We start from the raw sequence: 17,465 nt of genomic DNA, 5'->3' as shown, positions 1-17,465 counted from the left end.
CTGACATCTGACATCTAGCACTACACTGATAATGTCTGCTACTTGATGCTAGAAGTCGACTACGAAATAACTCGCGTTTTGGTAAGTAAACTGTTGTATGGAGTTACCTATTGGCGTTAAAGAATTCTGCTATCTGTAACTATCATTTTTTTCCAAGTGTAGTCTGAAAATAGTTACTTGTGGTTGTAGGATCAGGGTCGTCGCTGGAACCCTCAACAAATTGGCAGGAGACCAAGGAGACGAATTATTGATCTCTGTGGAAAATGAACAGATACCTATTAACTAAATAAAGGGGCATTTAAGATTATTATCGTTTTCGCTATTTATTTTCGATAGACCAGGATGGACATCCACACGGACAGACGGAAGACATGTCAAAAATATAGAATTTCATTATTTATGAAAAAGAACCAGAATTCTGGTAGAGTCGGACCTAGAAAAGTTTGCAGCGGATTTGATAGCCCACGCAGGGCAAGTGTTATTTTAAACGTCAAACTTCTATGAAATGATGACGTATAAATAACACTTGCACTGTGGGGGCTATCAAATCCGGGTTACCGTTAAAATTAAAGCAAAGTATTTTCCAATAAATGTTGAATAAATTGTTTTTTTTTTTAACTTACCATAGTATCGTCTTTACTTAGGTAGATATAAGATATCGCCGCCCCCACCTCAAAGCTCCTCGCCTATCACGCCCGTCATTCTGAAAGATAGGTATACATAATTTTAGTTATTATATACTTATACCTACTATATTAATATCTACTTATAGCAAAGATGTTAATGCACGTTTTGATATAAATTCATTGAGAGCACAGGTACCTACGTATAGATGGTCAAGCAAATCTTGTCAGTAGAAAAAGGCGGCAAATTTGAAAAATGTAGGCGCGAAAGAATATCGTCCCATAGAAAATTTGAATTTCGCGCCTTTTTCTACTGTCAAGATCTGGTTGATCAAGTATAGCTGGTCAACCAACTCTTCTCATTTTTCAAATTTGCCGCCTTTTTCTACTGTCAAGATCTGGTTGACCAAGTAAAATATTGTAATGTTGTACCTAAAGTGGTATCCAGACGGGACTGATCAAATCAGTACCGCTACTTGCCACCCGATGTCACAAGATTCGCTACTGACGAAAAATTTACTACTAAAACAATTTACAACTAATATTATAAGTAAAGGAGTTGAAAACAGAGTTAAGATTAATCCGATTATAATATTTCCTAAGCATTGTCGAGCATTAGAGTTTGTGTTCGCCGCGACATCTATTGTCAACTAGCAGTACTGATAATGTTCGCTACTTGACGCTAGATGTCAACGACGAAATAACTCGCGTTTTGGTAAAAAAACTGATGTAAGGAGTTACCAAAGAGAATATACACTCTTTCTTTCCTTATATTTCTCTATGACCTAACACCTAACCTAAAGTTGGTCACACCAAATTGTCAGTAAATAAGAACAAAAAACTATACTCATCCTTTTCTTTTGGGTGTTAGTACTAATGTAAGACAAGGACAGTATGATTATATCTGTCTATGTTTGAAATGAGACAGTCCTCTGACAAACTATAGTCCATAAATGCAAAAAGTTCCTGAGAAAACGGCACAATATATATAACTCTATCCTATCCGTTTTAGAATAAAAAAAACTTTAAATCATGTTCCACCAGTAGTTTAGGCCAAAGAGTAGTATTAATATAGCTGGTCAAGCAGATCTTGTCAGTAGAAAAAGGCGGCAAATTTGAAAAATGTAGGCGCGAAGGGATATCGTCTCATAGAAAATTTGAAATTCGCTCCTTTTTTAATGACAAGATTTGCTTGCTTTATATAGGACAGTTTAGAAAGAAGTGTGGAGTGATACGAAACGTTTTTTTTTCGTAAACACGACTTCTCACGAATACACGAATAAGTAGTCCGTCTCTTTCGGATGCAATGCAAGTAAAAAAGATGCAAGAGTACTCAAGATATAGTTGTTTCTCTCATACATTTCGTGAATGTCATATCTTACAGCCGTGGCTGGCCTGCCTGCCATTTTGTTGATTTTGTAATGTAATGTTCAGTAATGTTATTTTATTACACTGGACTGTGTTGTGTGGGTGCGGTTAATGTCGTCGTGTTATTTATTCGCTAATGAGCTGTCTCTATGCCTTGTCGTCGTATTATAGACGACAAAACACATTCACTAATGATGTCTGGCAATGCCTAAAAGCAGCCTTTTAGAGTATACTCTGAAGGTATATATTTGTGAATTAAATGCAGAAGTTACAAGCAGGTACGTACTGTCTGATATTGAAAGCAAAGCAATGAAAATGTCAACTTCGTATTCAAATGTTTCATATGGTTTTGTCACTCGATAGGGATGTTTTTATTTGTTTTGTGCCAGTTACTCATTGTTTATTAAAATTTTATCAAAATTGGTTTAACCATTTTTGGTCGTCATACATTGCACTTCGTTTATTCCCGTTACGTAAATATGAAAGTTAGAAAGTAACAACAGCAATACGAGTTTATTTTCCGGTGGATTTTTTCCGCAGAAATTAAATACCTATAATATTAGCTGTCAGAAGTCAGAACCGTAAAACGGGATCAAATAAAATTTAAGGCTTTTTTAATTTATTTCAAAGTCTACGCCGCTAATATATTTTTAGTAGGTAGTCAATTATTAGTTCTACAAATTTGTAACACAAAACCACCTAAGTATAAAAAATTACTTATAACACTTTTTTTCTATAATGGGCTAAGTAAATAAAAAAGGCACAAATACACGTGAAAGTGGGGTTAGCCGACATGTCATTAACTGGGGTGTAAGACAAACAATCATCAACTGGGGTGACATTTCAATAAAAAATAAAATTTCAATCAAGATAAAGTAAAACAAATTATTCCATAGGGATTAATCCCATTAAGGCTTAGTCTCCTTTCATGGTTGGAAAATCAGGTGGCATTCTTCTTCATAAAAGCTATTGCATGTGACAGTTCTTGTGATTAAGTTACCATGCTGACCCCAGGCTCCCTTATTGCGCCGTGGCAGAAAGATGGCTCAAGGCTACAAAGATACTTTGTTTAATTACCCGATGTAGTTAATGCTCTACTTGAAATTGATAATATAATGATTAAATTCTTTTTCAATTCCAGATACTGCTAAGGGCTGCAGAGTTGGGACAGAAGAAACATTAATAAAATTTCGTCCTTCGCCTAATTTCAAAAATATGAAGAAATTCTTGAAATCGAAAATAGATTTTACAGAGAACAGCAACCAGTCCCCTTTTCATGGGACAGAACATTCACCTACAAATACTTCGCCTGAACCAATAACGTCACTAGAGGAGCAGAAAGCTTTGCTGGAAAAGGCGAGACCTGCACAACCTCCCTTACCACTGGAACCTCCACCCACTACCCCAATTGACTTTAGCCTACCACATAAACAAGAAATTGAAGATCATGGATATCAGAGCAGATTAGGATCGCCTACGCTAAATCTTTATGACACTAGCGAGGCCTCACTATCATTAGCAACAAATTATGATACATCACAAGTGGATGCCAGTGAAAAACCAAAAAAAACCGTCTGCAGAGACTTCATAAGAGGAACTTGCAGTAGGGCAGGCACATGCAAATATGCTCATGAACGAGATCTGTCACAGTTACCTGGCGTATACACATTCTGTAAAAACTTTCAGAATACAGTTTGCACATATCCATATTGTAAATATGTGCATGCATCAATATTTGAAGAGCAAAGGTTTTATAGGACTGGAATTCTACCGCCTCATGCTTTGGCCCACCACAAGAAGCCTCCGGCGGCACAGTTGCCGGCAATACTACCCCCACCACCTCCACCACCACCTGAAGGTAAGATCTACACCAGAGTTGGGCACTCATGATTAACTATAAGTTCTCATATTCCGGGCGGCAGCACAGAATAAATAGTACCAAGTACAGAAGACTCACTCTCTAACAAAACGCGTCTGTTACGATCAGCACAGATATCGCCGCTAGGTTGCGACAGCGCCACGCGCGGCTTATGGCTTTCCCCAAAATTGGGGCCAAACGGATGTACTTTTAGCTACCTGTAGCAAAGCGACGAAATCGCGAAGTGAGACACGCCTGGCGGGACGCGGATCCGCGAACGAGGAAACTAAGTATGTACTCGCGGCACAATGAGGTTAAAAGCTCGGTCGGTGGAAACGTGCCTCGCCCGAGGCAATGCGGCCGAGGCAAGTCTACAGCGACCGAGCTGCCTCGCGCGGCAAATACGCACGAGGCGGCTCGTTCTGTGTGGACCCTCCTAACTATAGCTCCCTTTAAAAACGTCAATCTTTGGTCGCGTCTAACTCGGCCATTTTTTATTTTAGAGAAATGTTTTTCCAATAAAAGATGATTATTTTGACGTGATTTACACGTTACAATAATTTAAAAATAGCGTCATAATGACACCACTTTGTCAAAAAAAAAGCCCCCCCTTTGGTACAGTCTGACCCTATCCTTAATTTAATCGAAATGAATTTCAGTCAACTAATTTCTTAAGTTATAAATCATAACCAACAGGTACAGCATAAAACAATAAAATCGCCAATCAACTAATTCATGTACACCTCCACGCGCACTGAGGTTACGTAACCATTTATGTCGGTAGGGTCATTTAAAATTTAATGGGAAGTAAAGATAGGTTACAATTATATTACTTATAAAAAAATTTATTCAAATTTACATACCAGTTTGTTGGCGTTTGCTATTTCTAAAAACTAAAAGTTGTTTTAGCAAGGGTTTGGATATGCATTCACGTTTTTAGCTTGGCAGCTTTTCTCATTCATTCCATCCCATAATGGCTGATAAAATCATTTCATAAACGCACACAATCAACTGTTGTCCAAAAGATTTGTTTTGAAATCTGTATAAGAATAATTTCTAATTTATTTAAAAAAACTTTTAAATAACTTACATACTTCGAGGTGGTCGTACCGCGGTGGCTATCGATGGAAAGGAAGGACTTAACCGTTATCTTGTTCACACTTCACACGGAGGCTACGTTTTGTTGCTTACCCTCATTTTAAAATATATCGAATAAACGACGAAGATTTTCTATCTGCGTCCCTGTCACTCGAATACGTAAGAGAGACAAAGAGGTAAATTGGTGAAAGAATGATCACAGTGGCTCATGCGGATATCGCCGTCTATGGTCTCATACCAACGTTTTTAAATAAGGGCTCCTACACACGTTTCTAGGAAAATCATGTAACGGATGCGTTCTTTCTGTATTTATAAAATATAGTTTGTCAAAGGACTGTCTCATTTCAAACATAGACAGAGAATAATACTATCTTTGTCTTACACTAGTACAAGCACCCAAAAGAAAAGGATGAGTGTAGTTTTCCTGGTTCTTACTGACTGGCAAATCGGTTTACATTTTATTTTCAGAGCCAGCTCCTCAGCCGGTCCCTGTAGAAGTTCCGATGTTTACAAATCCCCCACCTGTATTGGTTCCCATTGTTCCCAGGTAAATATATATGTACATAAATATACCAGCCTTCGACCGTGACTGTGACCGTGTAGAAGTCGTAAATAACTTTCAACAAAAACATATTCGGGCCTCTAAAGGGGCCCACTGATTATACGTAAAATTCTTGGGTGTGTAAATAGTTAATTACAAACCGCGGCTAAGTCTCGTATCTACCTTCGAATTTTGAGAGCCCTTTTTGTTGCATCAAACAATGATGCGGACTATGTGAGAACTGTTGCATAAAGTATTATTTTGCATTTACTTTGAGAATCAGCTATTTCCTCTATTTCAGATGTGCTATTTGACTTTGACTTCAAGCTCGTCATACAAAAAAAAAATGTTTTTGTTCAAGTCGGTTTTGTTTAGGCAATCATTTAAGATGATTATAAAATATCCCCCTTAATTCATAAACGCGCTACAAACCACAATTAGCTAATAGGGCGTTTTCTAAAATAAATACTGAAAACCTGATTCTTTCAAATCTGGACGTTCTTGGGCTCATTCTACACCACTTTCTACACAGAATCGACAGCATTCTCTATCCCGCCATTAAAAAAAGATGTCCCAAAATGTCCATTCCATTACGTCACGTTTTAGTATAAGAAATTTTTTCACTTGTATGGACGTGACGTAGTGGAATGTACAATTTTCATACAAATTTTTTTATCATCAGAATTGAATATGCTAGTGATTCTGAGTTGAAAGAACCCAAAAACACCAGGATCTGTGAGAATCAGGTTTTCGATATTTATTTTAGAAAAGGCCCAATAATCATTTGTCCTTTTCTGTCATTTTCACTTATGTATTTGTAAGAAAGGGACAAAAAATTATTTAACTAAATCAGGCCCGTAAAGTTTTATGAATAAGGGGGTATATGTTTCGATTTACTTGAACGCAGCCATATCGCTTATTGTCTATGATATTTGGCCATTTAGGAATTTAAAAATGTTGTTATTTAGTGTTATTGTTATTATAACGTAATATACGTTTTTCCAGTGTTGATAAACCTCTTATCTCATGCGTGCCGACTGCAAACTTGGAGCCAAGGCCTGTGGACGATTTCATGAGTAAGTCACTATTGATTAACTATTTTTTTTATGCGAATGACTTGATACGGGATAGCTAAAGGGAAAATAAAAAAGTCACTTTTTTTATTCAACGATTTATTTCATTTTGAACACATTCAAAACAATATAGATTTAAGATTAGAAACTTATAGTCAGGACTAGTTAAAAGTTTTTTTTTGTAATGTAACATTTGGTTGTATTTACACGAAGGCCCGATACAGACGGACTGCAACCCAACTGCAATCTGTATGCGGACTGCACGCCAACTGCAACGTCGGCGTGCAGTTCGAAATGAAAACCATTCAATCAATAATAACAATCATTCATTTCAATCACAGACAGATTTTGGTGGGTAATAACGTCGTTTGTTCGTAACTAGTCCATTTGTATTAGTTGTGCCCTATTCCATTGATTTATAGTGTAAAAACTGTTAACATGAGTTTACTCAAGAAATAATATTATAATTAATTGCAACAAATAAACATAAAGAAATATATAACGTCATTGATGTAATTAAGGGAAAACCTCTCACTTAGCTAATAATCTATTAAAGTGTAGATTAGGTTAAGTTTCCGAAAATATTGTACATTCTTATTTATAATAAACAGTTCAAATTTTAATTTTAATTTTTTTTTAATAAATACAGAAATTTTAGGAGCATTTTAACTTTACTGATTCAATATCCGCGTCTCATTACTTTAGTAAACTGAAAACGACTATTTATAAAATTCGTTTTTCATTGTATTCGTTTATTTTCGCAACGTTCCAGCGAAGTACATACTTAAATACAACACGTCATAGTAATACGTTAATTATTCATTAACAAATACACCAGCAAAAATAAGCAAGCGAATGCAATTCAAAAGTACACTTGAAAATACATTACCAATATTGCCATTTAATTACAAAACATTTCATATTTTTGAGTGTAACTTTTTATTGTCTGGGTCAAAAGTATAATCTACATCAAATTATGTAATATTTTTACATATTTTCATTCCGTAATGTCAATATCCAGAGAGAAAAAAGGGGACTACGTTTGTATGGAGAGGCGGACGGCAGTTTTCTTCTTAAACACACGAAAAATAAAATGTATAGTAAACTGTAACTAGTGTAACTATGATGAGTTCATGAGTTAATAATGTAAAACGGACAACCGGGATTTTTTTATACTTACTGGCAATCTTGCATCAGCGGTCCTGTGACGTCTACTTCCGCTTCGACTAGTTTCTTATTTTTTCCAATAATATTGGACACGAAGATACCAAAATATTTTTTTGCGTTCTACTCGTATACTGCTTTACCTGTTATATAATAGCAATAAAGATACTTGTTAAACTTTATATTTCGATTTAAAGTAAATGAGAAATGTGAAATGTTGTCAGTGTGGGATATTAAAGTGGTGTAGAATACCGAGAAGTCGTTTTTATTTTATTTCCGATAGCTTCAGTATACGTTTTATTAATTTATACCTAATTACTTTATATGTATATGCATAATAAATAGAAATGAACATAAGATAATATAAATAGCGCTTTTACAAACGACTGTAAAATAATAGGCACTGGTAAGGAGAAAACAAAATGTATTCTGACAAATAATAAATAGACAAAAAGTATCAAAACCATAAACATAATAAAAAAGGTAAATTTATACAAAAAGGTTGTGCGATCTTGCACAAGCGCCCTCCATTTTTGAACCCTTAATTACTTATGTAAACGCTGCTGAAATAACTAAGTATTTAAACAATCGCAAAATTGAAAAAGTAAAAAATTATGGATATAAATTTTAATTAAGTTCAGGAACTTTCTCATTTGAAGTTAACGTAATCAAAGAAAAACTACCTAACTGTTTCATTCTTTGAAATAAAGAAATGTTTGCAAAGCAAAGTTATTATTATTAATAATGATTTTGCTAATGCTATAATATTACTCGTCACTGACTTCTTCTTCTTCAAAACAAAAGTAACAGTAATATATGTATATCTCGCAAAGTTATCGGAAATAAAATAAATTATAATCTCGCCTGATAGTTAATTTATATCATTAAAATAATTATTTCCCCTATATAAAGTACTCTCAGATTATTACATTACATTGAATTGTTAACTTTACAACTGTTGTTACTTTAGTTACTTTAGTCTAATTATATGTTTTAATGTATTACTTTCTGTACCTACATAATTAACGAGTATTCCATTGGTTTGTATACCCTTAACTTGCTGCTGGAAGAGCGGGGTCTCCTGTCACAAGTATTGATATTCTTACTAAGAGGTCCCAACCCTTTCTCAATTTGTTACACAATAATGACTGTGACCAATAAACGATTTTTTCATTTCATTTTCATATCATTTATCAGACAACGGTTCAACTAAAACTTCCTTTTCGTTGATCTTTGCAATTAAGTAATGAGCATATGGATGTTACTTAATTACAACGATACGTATTAAAAAACACGTAACTTTAGGTACTTGAGCAGGTAATTTAGCCTGGGTAATTCTTTGACATTGAGGATACTCTCTATTGTATTTTAGGAACGTACCTAATTGGAAGTACGGTCAGAAAATAAAGTTCCTTGTCGCAGGTATAAAATACCAGGTACAAAAAAGATCTCAAAGAATCACCCAGCTAAGATCACATACCAATGCCCCGTTTCCTCCAAAAGTAGTGTTATTTTATTTGAAACACCTAACAAGTGTTAATCTGCGAAATGTTATTGATTTGCCACTTGTGTCTTCGAATGATGCCTAATAATGTCTCTCAGCGTATTATAGGTGCTATCAGAAGGGTATGTGAAGATTTGCCGAGCGGCGACTGTTGCGCCAAGCGACTTGTTATATGTTGTTGATTTTGTCTGCAGTCACCCCAGCGCCGCGCGACCTCGAGCACAAGGCAAAAAAATGCAAAAATTGCGACACAATGGAATTCAGGTTTGCTATTTTGCATCATTTACGATTATTTTTTATTTTATTTTACTCCTGTTTATACATGCAAAAAAGCTCTGCCATTTGTACTATTTATTAGCATAATTGGACAGTCTAGCGACACAAACATATGGTAAAGCCTTTATGTAAATTATTAGAGGGTCTCTGTCATATTTATGTATATATTACTTAACATAGGTACCTACCTACGCTAATGGGATGGATGGAAATTTTGAAACTAAGTAATTAGTTTGTTTTATATTTATTTTTTTGTAGATGTTGTCCGTCTTCTTGTTTTATTCGTCCGTGGTAGTTACGATAAACGGTAAAGGTGCGTTGGTGTAGGTTGAAAACAAAAAGTTATTCGTAATTCCGAATCACGTGTAAGGTCAATGTGGCGAAGACAGGTATGATCTACAAACTTTTTCGTCGCTTCTATACACCGTGGCCGGGAAAGAGCACAGATATTCAAGGTGTATTCCTGACCGCATTTTGAGACAAATGCGTCATACTTACAAAGTTTTCTGACATCGGTCTTGTTTTAGAGATGATGACAATTTTGTGATGTTCCTATGTAATCATTTGTGAAAAACGCTTTTGGTTCCGACGCTGCCGCTATGTGACTTGGATTAAACATACATAGTGACATAAAAGTTTTAAAGGAATCTCGCAATTTTTACCTGTATATAAATAAATAAAACTGTGTTAAATGATTTTTTTTCGAAAAGAAATAGTTTTGACATGTCTTTTTATATGCATGAAAATTGAGAAACGAAAAAACTAAGTTTTTCATCCGTCCCATTGACTGGTATCAGGCAAAAATTGAATGTACAGAAAGGGTGGTGGAATTATGAATGCAATAGTTTATTATACTATTAATAATAATACCTACACATTAATACCTACAAATTAATCCTTAAATTAGTAGGTATCCACATAAAACAATTTCAACATTTTTCCGAAACAATGAAATGTAATCAAAGGCAGGATTAAAAAATGATTACGAAAATTGATAATAATAGCTCCTTGCTGTTTTTAAACAGGTAGGTATAGAGAATTGATAAACTATTTAAAAGAACTTTGCAATAAATAGCAGTAGGTATTTTTAATGTCATATGTTTAGCAATTTTGACAAAATTTACATAACAAAAATTCTGTATTTGACATAATCTGACAAAAATTGTAGATCCTAGGTCGAAATAAATGGCTATTTTTTTATTTTGTTTATTTTTTTAACTTTAGGGGCAAAATATCAGTACGCTTTTTCACTGAGCATGTTAATTTACCAGATGGGCTGTATATTTATTACGTACCGGGATTATAAATTGCCCCTTTGTTAACAATACGTTCAATTTTGTGTCAGGTATAAGGATGTTTTCTGTAACAAAACAAGAGCATGATACCTACAAGATACATACCTGTTTAATTTAATTTTGGGTAAACCGTTTACCTACCTAAACGCAAAATAGCACACTGGGTCCCGGGTCACCCACCTTATGTGTTGTATATTTGAAGTTACCTGCACGTGAATACCCACACAGGTTGCTAGTTGCTACTACCTGGGTTTGGAAGATAATGAATCAGGATTAAATGAAGACGGTTTGCCAGGTACTTACTATTTGCCATGGTTTCTCATTTCTGACGTACTTACGAGGTAGGTATTATGTAGGTAATTTATGTACATAAAGCATAATATATTCTATGTATTTATCAAGGAATATTTGTATTATATTTTATTGTTTATAAGTTAATGATGCCTGATGTATGAATATTTCCATATCAATAACAAGGTAAGTCAAATTGAGAAATTAATGTATAGTTACTGATTTTTGTATATGTACACGAACTACACCTTGTATGAAAAGCCAAGTCATAAGCAATGTAATGTTCTGATTAGGAAGAAGTTTTAATGATTCTGCTCTTACAAGACAGATGTGTGCACTATGCATACTAATGGGACAGGCACTTTTTTCCATTTACACATGTGTTTACAATTTTGTGGCTCTTAAATGCTGTTGTGGAGATCTAGAGCAAATTATACTGGGGTACATTTAACGTTTATTTTTCCCTTGAATATTTCAGCGAAACTAAGCCTTTTTAATTTGTACGACTGCTCTTAAAGCCCCCGTGTACTTACATATTTATTGATATAGATTTCAAAATTTTATACCCCTTAATAAAATTATAATAGCGGCTTCTGGTGAGCTAAAATGTATGTCCCTCGCTATTACTCGTATTTCTTAACTCCGCTTATTTACTCTAATTTACGTTGTAATTTTAATGGTTCCCCTTGAGGAATTAGCTTCAACTGACCCAGGCATAAGTTGTTTAATGTCACAGGTTTACCCTTGCCCTTAACGCCGTAAGGTCATGAGTAGAGGTACGTAAACAGTCCGCTAAACCTCAACGAATGTTTTACGAAGAAATTCAAAAACCTTTCTTTATTATCATTTATTTTTCAACTACCATCACGCTTGCCATCATCATAATTGTATCATTAAATAATTAATCAAGGTAACCCCTAACATAAAAATGCGGAGTCATACCGATATCAAAACATACAAATGAATACAAAATACTTTAATGTTTTAGCTATAATTTTTGGTATAAGTGTTCCCATTTAGATTTATCTTTCCTTGATCCGATATAGCGAGTTTATATAATTATATACCCATAGTTATAATATCGTTGCGTCGAAGCAGCCATCAATGCATTAGCAATTTTTCAAAAAAATAAAAATGTATTTTTTTCACTTGCGTGGCAAATTGTTCGACATACATATATTCTGCGTCTATTTTTTAAAAGCCCCGGTACCTTATTTTGTCTAAATATTGGTAGTTTATAGCTTCTACCTTTATACTTTTCTACTTAATTATCTAATAATTAAAAACAGTTCGTAAACATTTAAAATTAAAGAAGCAAGTCTTAATAGTGCTCGTAAAAACTTACGGAATACGTTTCAGAAAAGTCATATCTTATACGTTTTTATTAAAAGATACGATTTTAAATGGTAATGGGGAGGGCTCTAGGCATTTAGACCAAATTAAAATTTTAATAATTTTGCAACGATTTTAATTAAAGGTATATTCGCGTGTCGCAATAAGAAAACGCATTCAAATGTTATCGCAACGCGAATGCTGTGTTCTACAGCAAAAACGTGTAAATTACCGTTTCTATTTATTTTTTCATTAAAAAGTCTGTAACCGTTTCATAAAAAATGGCTTATTATGTAAGCAGAGTGGTGTACGAACGTTTGACCGCTGTATGACTTTGCAGTAGTCGATAGTACGCAGGCGACTTTCTATTGCGCCGCTGCTATTGCCTATGAGCGCCAGTCACGGGCTCGTGCGTCTTGCCAGGCCCTGATCATAGACCAAAGCGTATAATGAAAAAAAAAATGGTTTAACTTTCGATTACATTCTTTTCATTATAGCCACAGATAAAAACACCGCAGGTTCAGAGCCTAGCCAAGCAGCTCGTGTTCAGAATGAACTCGTCTAGCTGGTTCTTGGTAATAGTGATAGTGTTAAAGCATTAAATGTGATGTTTGACAAAATAAACACAGAAACACAAACAAAACAAAAACTTAATCATAAACTTTGAGTTGTAGATTCCTAAGTACCTATTAATTTTTTGTGGATTACACTAAAATACACAATTTTTTTTCTTTGTCTATCGTTGTATTAAAACTGGGTTATAATTATTACCAACATAACTTACTTTTAAAATGCAAGCTTTAGATATTAATACACATACGGTGCAGCGAATGGGCCTGGCGAGACAACGGCCGGCTCCGCCTCTACGTTTCCTGCCGTCGATTTTACTTAATCAAAAACTCAAAATGCTTGGTCGAATATCGTTGTTCTGCAAACAATTAAATGTGTAGCGTTGCCTCGATTATACATGTGTGTGATATGTGCATTAGCGATGGGCGATGTACGCAAAAATAGGGGTGCCGTTGAGATTTATACGGAACCCTGCTTTACCCCATCACTACCGAGAATGACGTGGCACTTCTGTTACAGATTGCAATTCAATAAGGATAAGACTGAAAACATGAGACAGTCTACAGTGGAGCTAAAGAATAAAGTGGCGCGTTTGTCGAGGAAGTCGCAGACGTTATATACTGTGCTGTTGTCGCTTATGAAGCCGGTAAGTTTTGTGGAATTAAGGTCAATGTGGTGAAGACCGTCTATAAGGGAAGATCGTCTACAAGTTTTTTAGTCACTTTTAACTTTTTCACTTGCTTGCTCTGCCAAGTATGACGTGTAAATGTACTAATTATCAATAAATCATTATTCAGATTATTTCTGCGAGAGATACTACAAATTTTATATTAAAGGACAAAATTGAAAAATGAATGCTGAGCTTCTTTTTCGCGGGTTCGAGTCCTGCCGGAAGCGTCATTTTTTTCCTTTAATATAAAACCGAATAAAATGTAAACGATAGACAAAGAAATATAAAATGTTTCCTTTTATGGCAACAAAAACATACTTACTTGCCTACTTATAGTAAGTTTTTAGTTTAGGTTTTTCTTTAATTACTTTCGTTTCGTTACTACTTAATTAAATAAATGTCTACATCATCTTGTATATAAATTAGGTACCTAATGGTTTTGATGTATTACAGCAAGTCAGTAAAAGACAAGAAGGGCTCAACGGATTGTCTATGTCTTCACTTCTCAGCATTGTCGGCGATTCGGAAAAGGTAAAATTTATCATAATAATATTGTAGTCTTAAAATGTGTACATACATCTCGTATGTGAATCAGTGCCTCACCTTATTCCATACTTGGACCGACCCGTGTCGCCGATTAGGCGAACTGCTGCCCAAGCGAATAAATAAATTTATATGAAAACCTCTCGTTTCCAGAACATGCTTTCTAATCTGCTGCTGAAGGATGCCTCGGAGCAGAGCCTCGTCTCCGAGACCCGGGACCCGTGCTCGTGACTTACACACGGGACCTGATTTATGATTCGTCGTGAGACTTTATATAGACTCAGTGCCGTGCAGTTGTCCCATCCTATACACAAATAATCCTACTTTTATACTTTCAAAGCGAAACCTAGGGTAAATTATACGAGGGTTGGCACCCACACCGACTGCACGAACTCCCAGTCGAGAGGCCAGCAATAGTACAATTTCCCCTATTACTTGTTGTGCCAAACGCGAAGGCAGGCTATACGTATACGTATTTTAATAGAACTGTGAACGAATGACTGAAATAAGAGTTCAGAATCGTACTAAAATAATCTGTTCTGGAGAATGATGGGTGGTACCGTGAAGATCGCCGCACCAGCCTTAAGATACTAGCGAACCGGTTGGCTTATAACGAAGTAAACAATCTCAAATAACATTATATGACATAATTGACATCCCTAACGATACTGATTCTGATTCATAACTGATTCAAAACTTAACAATTTATTAGTTTTACCGATATACATAACTTCACCGAATCAGTAATAGTCACTTGAGGTCATTTTGATGTCAGTAAATGTTGAATCCGAATATGAAAAACAAAAAAATATTAGATCGCACAGTTCCTGACAAATTAGGAGATAGATAAATATATAGGTATATGCATTGTGCAACTGCACATTATTTGGGATTCAAGCACTGATATAATTGCGTGTTAGTTATGTAAAGTTGCATAAATAGGTATGTAACTAAAAAATAATGTCGACATGACTATGGAGTTGAGTGAATAACGAAATATTATATTGTAATTATGAATAATTTAATTAAATACTTTTCCGAGTAATTATCAGCGGATAATTTTAAGTAAATATAGTTTACGATAGAAATTACAAATTAGGTAATGTGTAAGTTTTGGTAATGTTTCGTTTTTAATATAAGTAGGTATATAGGTACGGAGCGATGGGAGCATGCGTTAATTATTGTGACTCGCAGCCAATTATGTCATCTTTCACTTCAATACATAATACAATACTTACCTTTTGGGCACGAAGCTATACCTAAATCGGAGGAAAGCTCTACGACCAAAAGTTGTGACCAAAAGAGAAGTCAAACTACCGAATTACATCTGTGTTACCACCAGTTTGGCACTGACAATGTCTTCGTGATTCTGGGTCTGGGTCGGAACGTGACGTTTTTGACTCGCATTTTATTGAAATGAGAGGTCTGAAAATTGGCTTCCAAGCGGCGGGAAATATTATAATTTTGAATGAAACGTAATGGTAGTAATCATAATAATGTAGAGTACCTATGAGAAACTCACAGATGGATATATACGATAAAAATAATAAAATATTATGTAGGCCATAAAACAAGGACATGATACAGTCAGCAGCAGAAGTGACTAAGCGCACACGCACGCTCTTATTTTCTTAAAAATAAAGTTGTATCAAAATCATTTTGAACGTCTTACCCGCCCAGCTACTTTTGCTGCTTGATGTGTGTATCTACATTTATAATTCTTCTGATCTCATAAATTATTTAAAAAAGTGCCTATTAGTTAGGTTAGGATAATCATTAATCAGTCGTTTTATAAAATGGTCAACATTATAAGTGTTATGCGCGTTGTATAAGATAAGATGTTTCAATGTGTTAGTCATAAGAAAATTATTAGAAAGGTACCTAGATAAAGGTTGCTAAGAATTTAATAATATTTATTTAGTATAGAGACCAGACCCCTTGGCATGGCTTGCGTTTTCGGATGCGGCTTCATAATGTCAAGCGCGACTAGGGTTTGCACGACGGATCTGAAATGTATGCGAAGATCCGCGGATCCGGATCCAGATCCGGATAATTTTATACATTTCGGATCCGGATTGCAAACCCTAAGCGCGACTGAGTGTGGAATCGCGCGCGACAGTGCAAGTCAGGCTAAGCTGTCAGGAATAGAGGAACACGGATTATATTAGAAATCATTTTATATTATTTTATCACGTCATATATGTACCGTCAAGTGTAAAAATATGGGTGCATGCAGCACTGCATGCAACTTACTCAAAAATATGTCCCATAGTTCGTTGGCATAAGAGCTAATAGGACATATTTTTGAGTATGATGAGTGCACTCATATTTTACACTCGACTGTACGTTCAGCTATTATTATCGTCTCGATGGAATTGCTTAAAAATTGAAGTACGAACAGATGTGCTCCTTTTTAGATGAAGTGCACGAGTATCTATGTACATAATACCTATTATATTATCAAAGATATTTGGCACAGCAAACTTAACTTCCACGGGCCCTTATTATTACGTGTTTAATATTATTATATTGTAACAGCGTCAGACAGAAGACACCACTTTGTTTTGTAGTAGGGATCGCACTTCGAATGCTTTATTGTCAATGACAACCGATAAATTGGTATCATTTGACTAAGAAGTAGGGTCGACGTCAAATATAATATCTTATGTTTACCATATTATGTTATAATATAACATATTATGTTTACCCTTTTGCCCCTTACTCGTTTGTAAGGCGAAAAATTTAAACATATGTTTGACGTCGACTGTACACAAACACAGAAATTTAAAATTCAAAAATGCATAATCATTTATGTTGTTTCTGATATACTTACTTACCTACGTTCCATTAATTTAAAAGGTATTCGTCGTACTCGAGTATTAAGGCGGGTGTTCAAAGGTTGTTGTGTGTTGTGTATAGGCTCGCTATGAGATATCCTTTTCAAACAGGTAACTTATATGTAGGTATGTATACCCACAACGAAAAATTCTTCAACGAAAGCAATATTTTATTAGCAAACACTATGTCGTTATTTAAACCTTACGTACTCTGTGTCCGTCTACGAAGGTTATTAGTTTCTTCAATCTTAGAATAAATCATATTGCTTAATTCTATGTCCAGCAGGTACAAGTTTTCTTTCCTTTTAGTGTCACCTAAAAAGTACGTTCATTTTGTCGCTTTTTCCGTTCTTTTTTTCTCATATACAAGGAAATAGAGGAGCCATTTGCGAAACAACCCTTACATTTGTGAAAAAAGTGAA

General features: G+C 35.0%; 1 protein-coding gene across 1 annotated transcript; it reads left to right on the top strand.

Moving 5' to 3' along the window:
• Window positions 1-2,090: 2,090 nt before the first annotated feature.
• On the top strand, window positions 2,091-14,770 carry LOC134660878 (uncharacterized). Its single transcript, XM_063516721.1, has 8 exons — window positions 2,091-2,269; window positions 3,133-3,849; window positions 5,416-5,494; window positions 6,494-6,564; window positions 9,424-9,493; window positions 13,513-13,639; window positions 14,117-14,194; window positions 14,360-14,770. The coding sequence occupies exons 1-8, from the start codon at window positions 2,251-2,253 to the stop codon at window positions 14,435-14,437; spliced, it is 1,239 nt and encodes a 412-aa protein (XP_063372791.1). The 5' UTR covers window positions 2,091-2,250; the 3' UTR covers window positions 14,438-14,770.
• The last annotated feature ends 2,695 nt before the right edge of the window (window positions 14,771-17,465 follow it).

The sequence above is a fragment of the Cydia amplana genome, chromosome Z (assembly GCF_948474715.1).
Source record: "Cydia amplana chromosome Z, ilCydAmpl1.1, whole genome shotgun sequence".
Lineage (NCBI taxonomy): Eukaryota > Metazoa > Arthropoda > Insecta > Lepidoptera > Tortricidae > Cydia > Cydia amplana.
This window is presented reverse-complemented; position numbering and strand designations above follow the sequence as displayed.

What these genes read in the sequence shown, in the direction of transcription:
- LOC134660878 (XM_063516721.1), top strand. An exon ending in ACCTCCACCACCACCTGAAG is followed by an intron (nt 3,850 to 5,415) that starts GTAAGATCTACA and finishes TTTTATTTTCAG; the next exon opens with AGCCAGCTCCTCAGCCGGTC. An exon ending in TTGGTTCCCATTGTTCCCAG is followed by an intron (nt 5,495 to 6,493) that starts GTAAATATATAT and finishes ACGTTTTTCCAG; the next exon opens with TGTTGATAAACCTCTTATCT.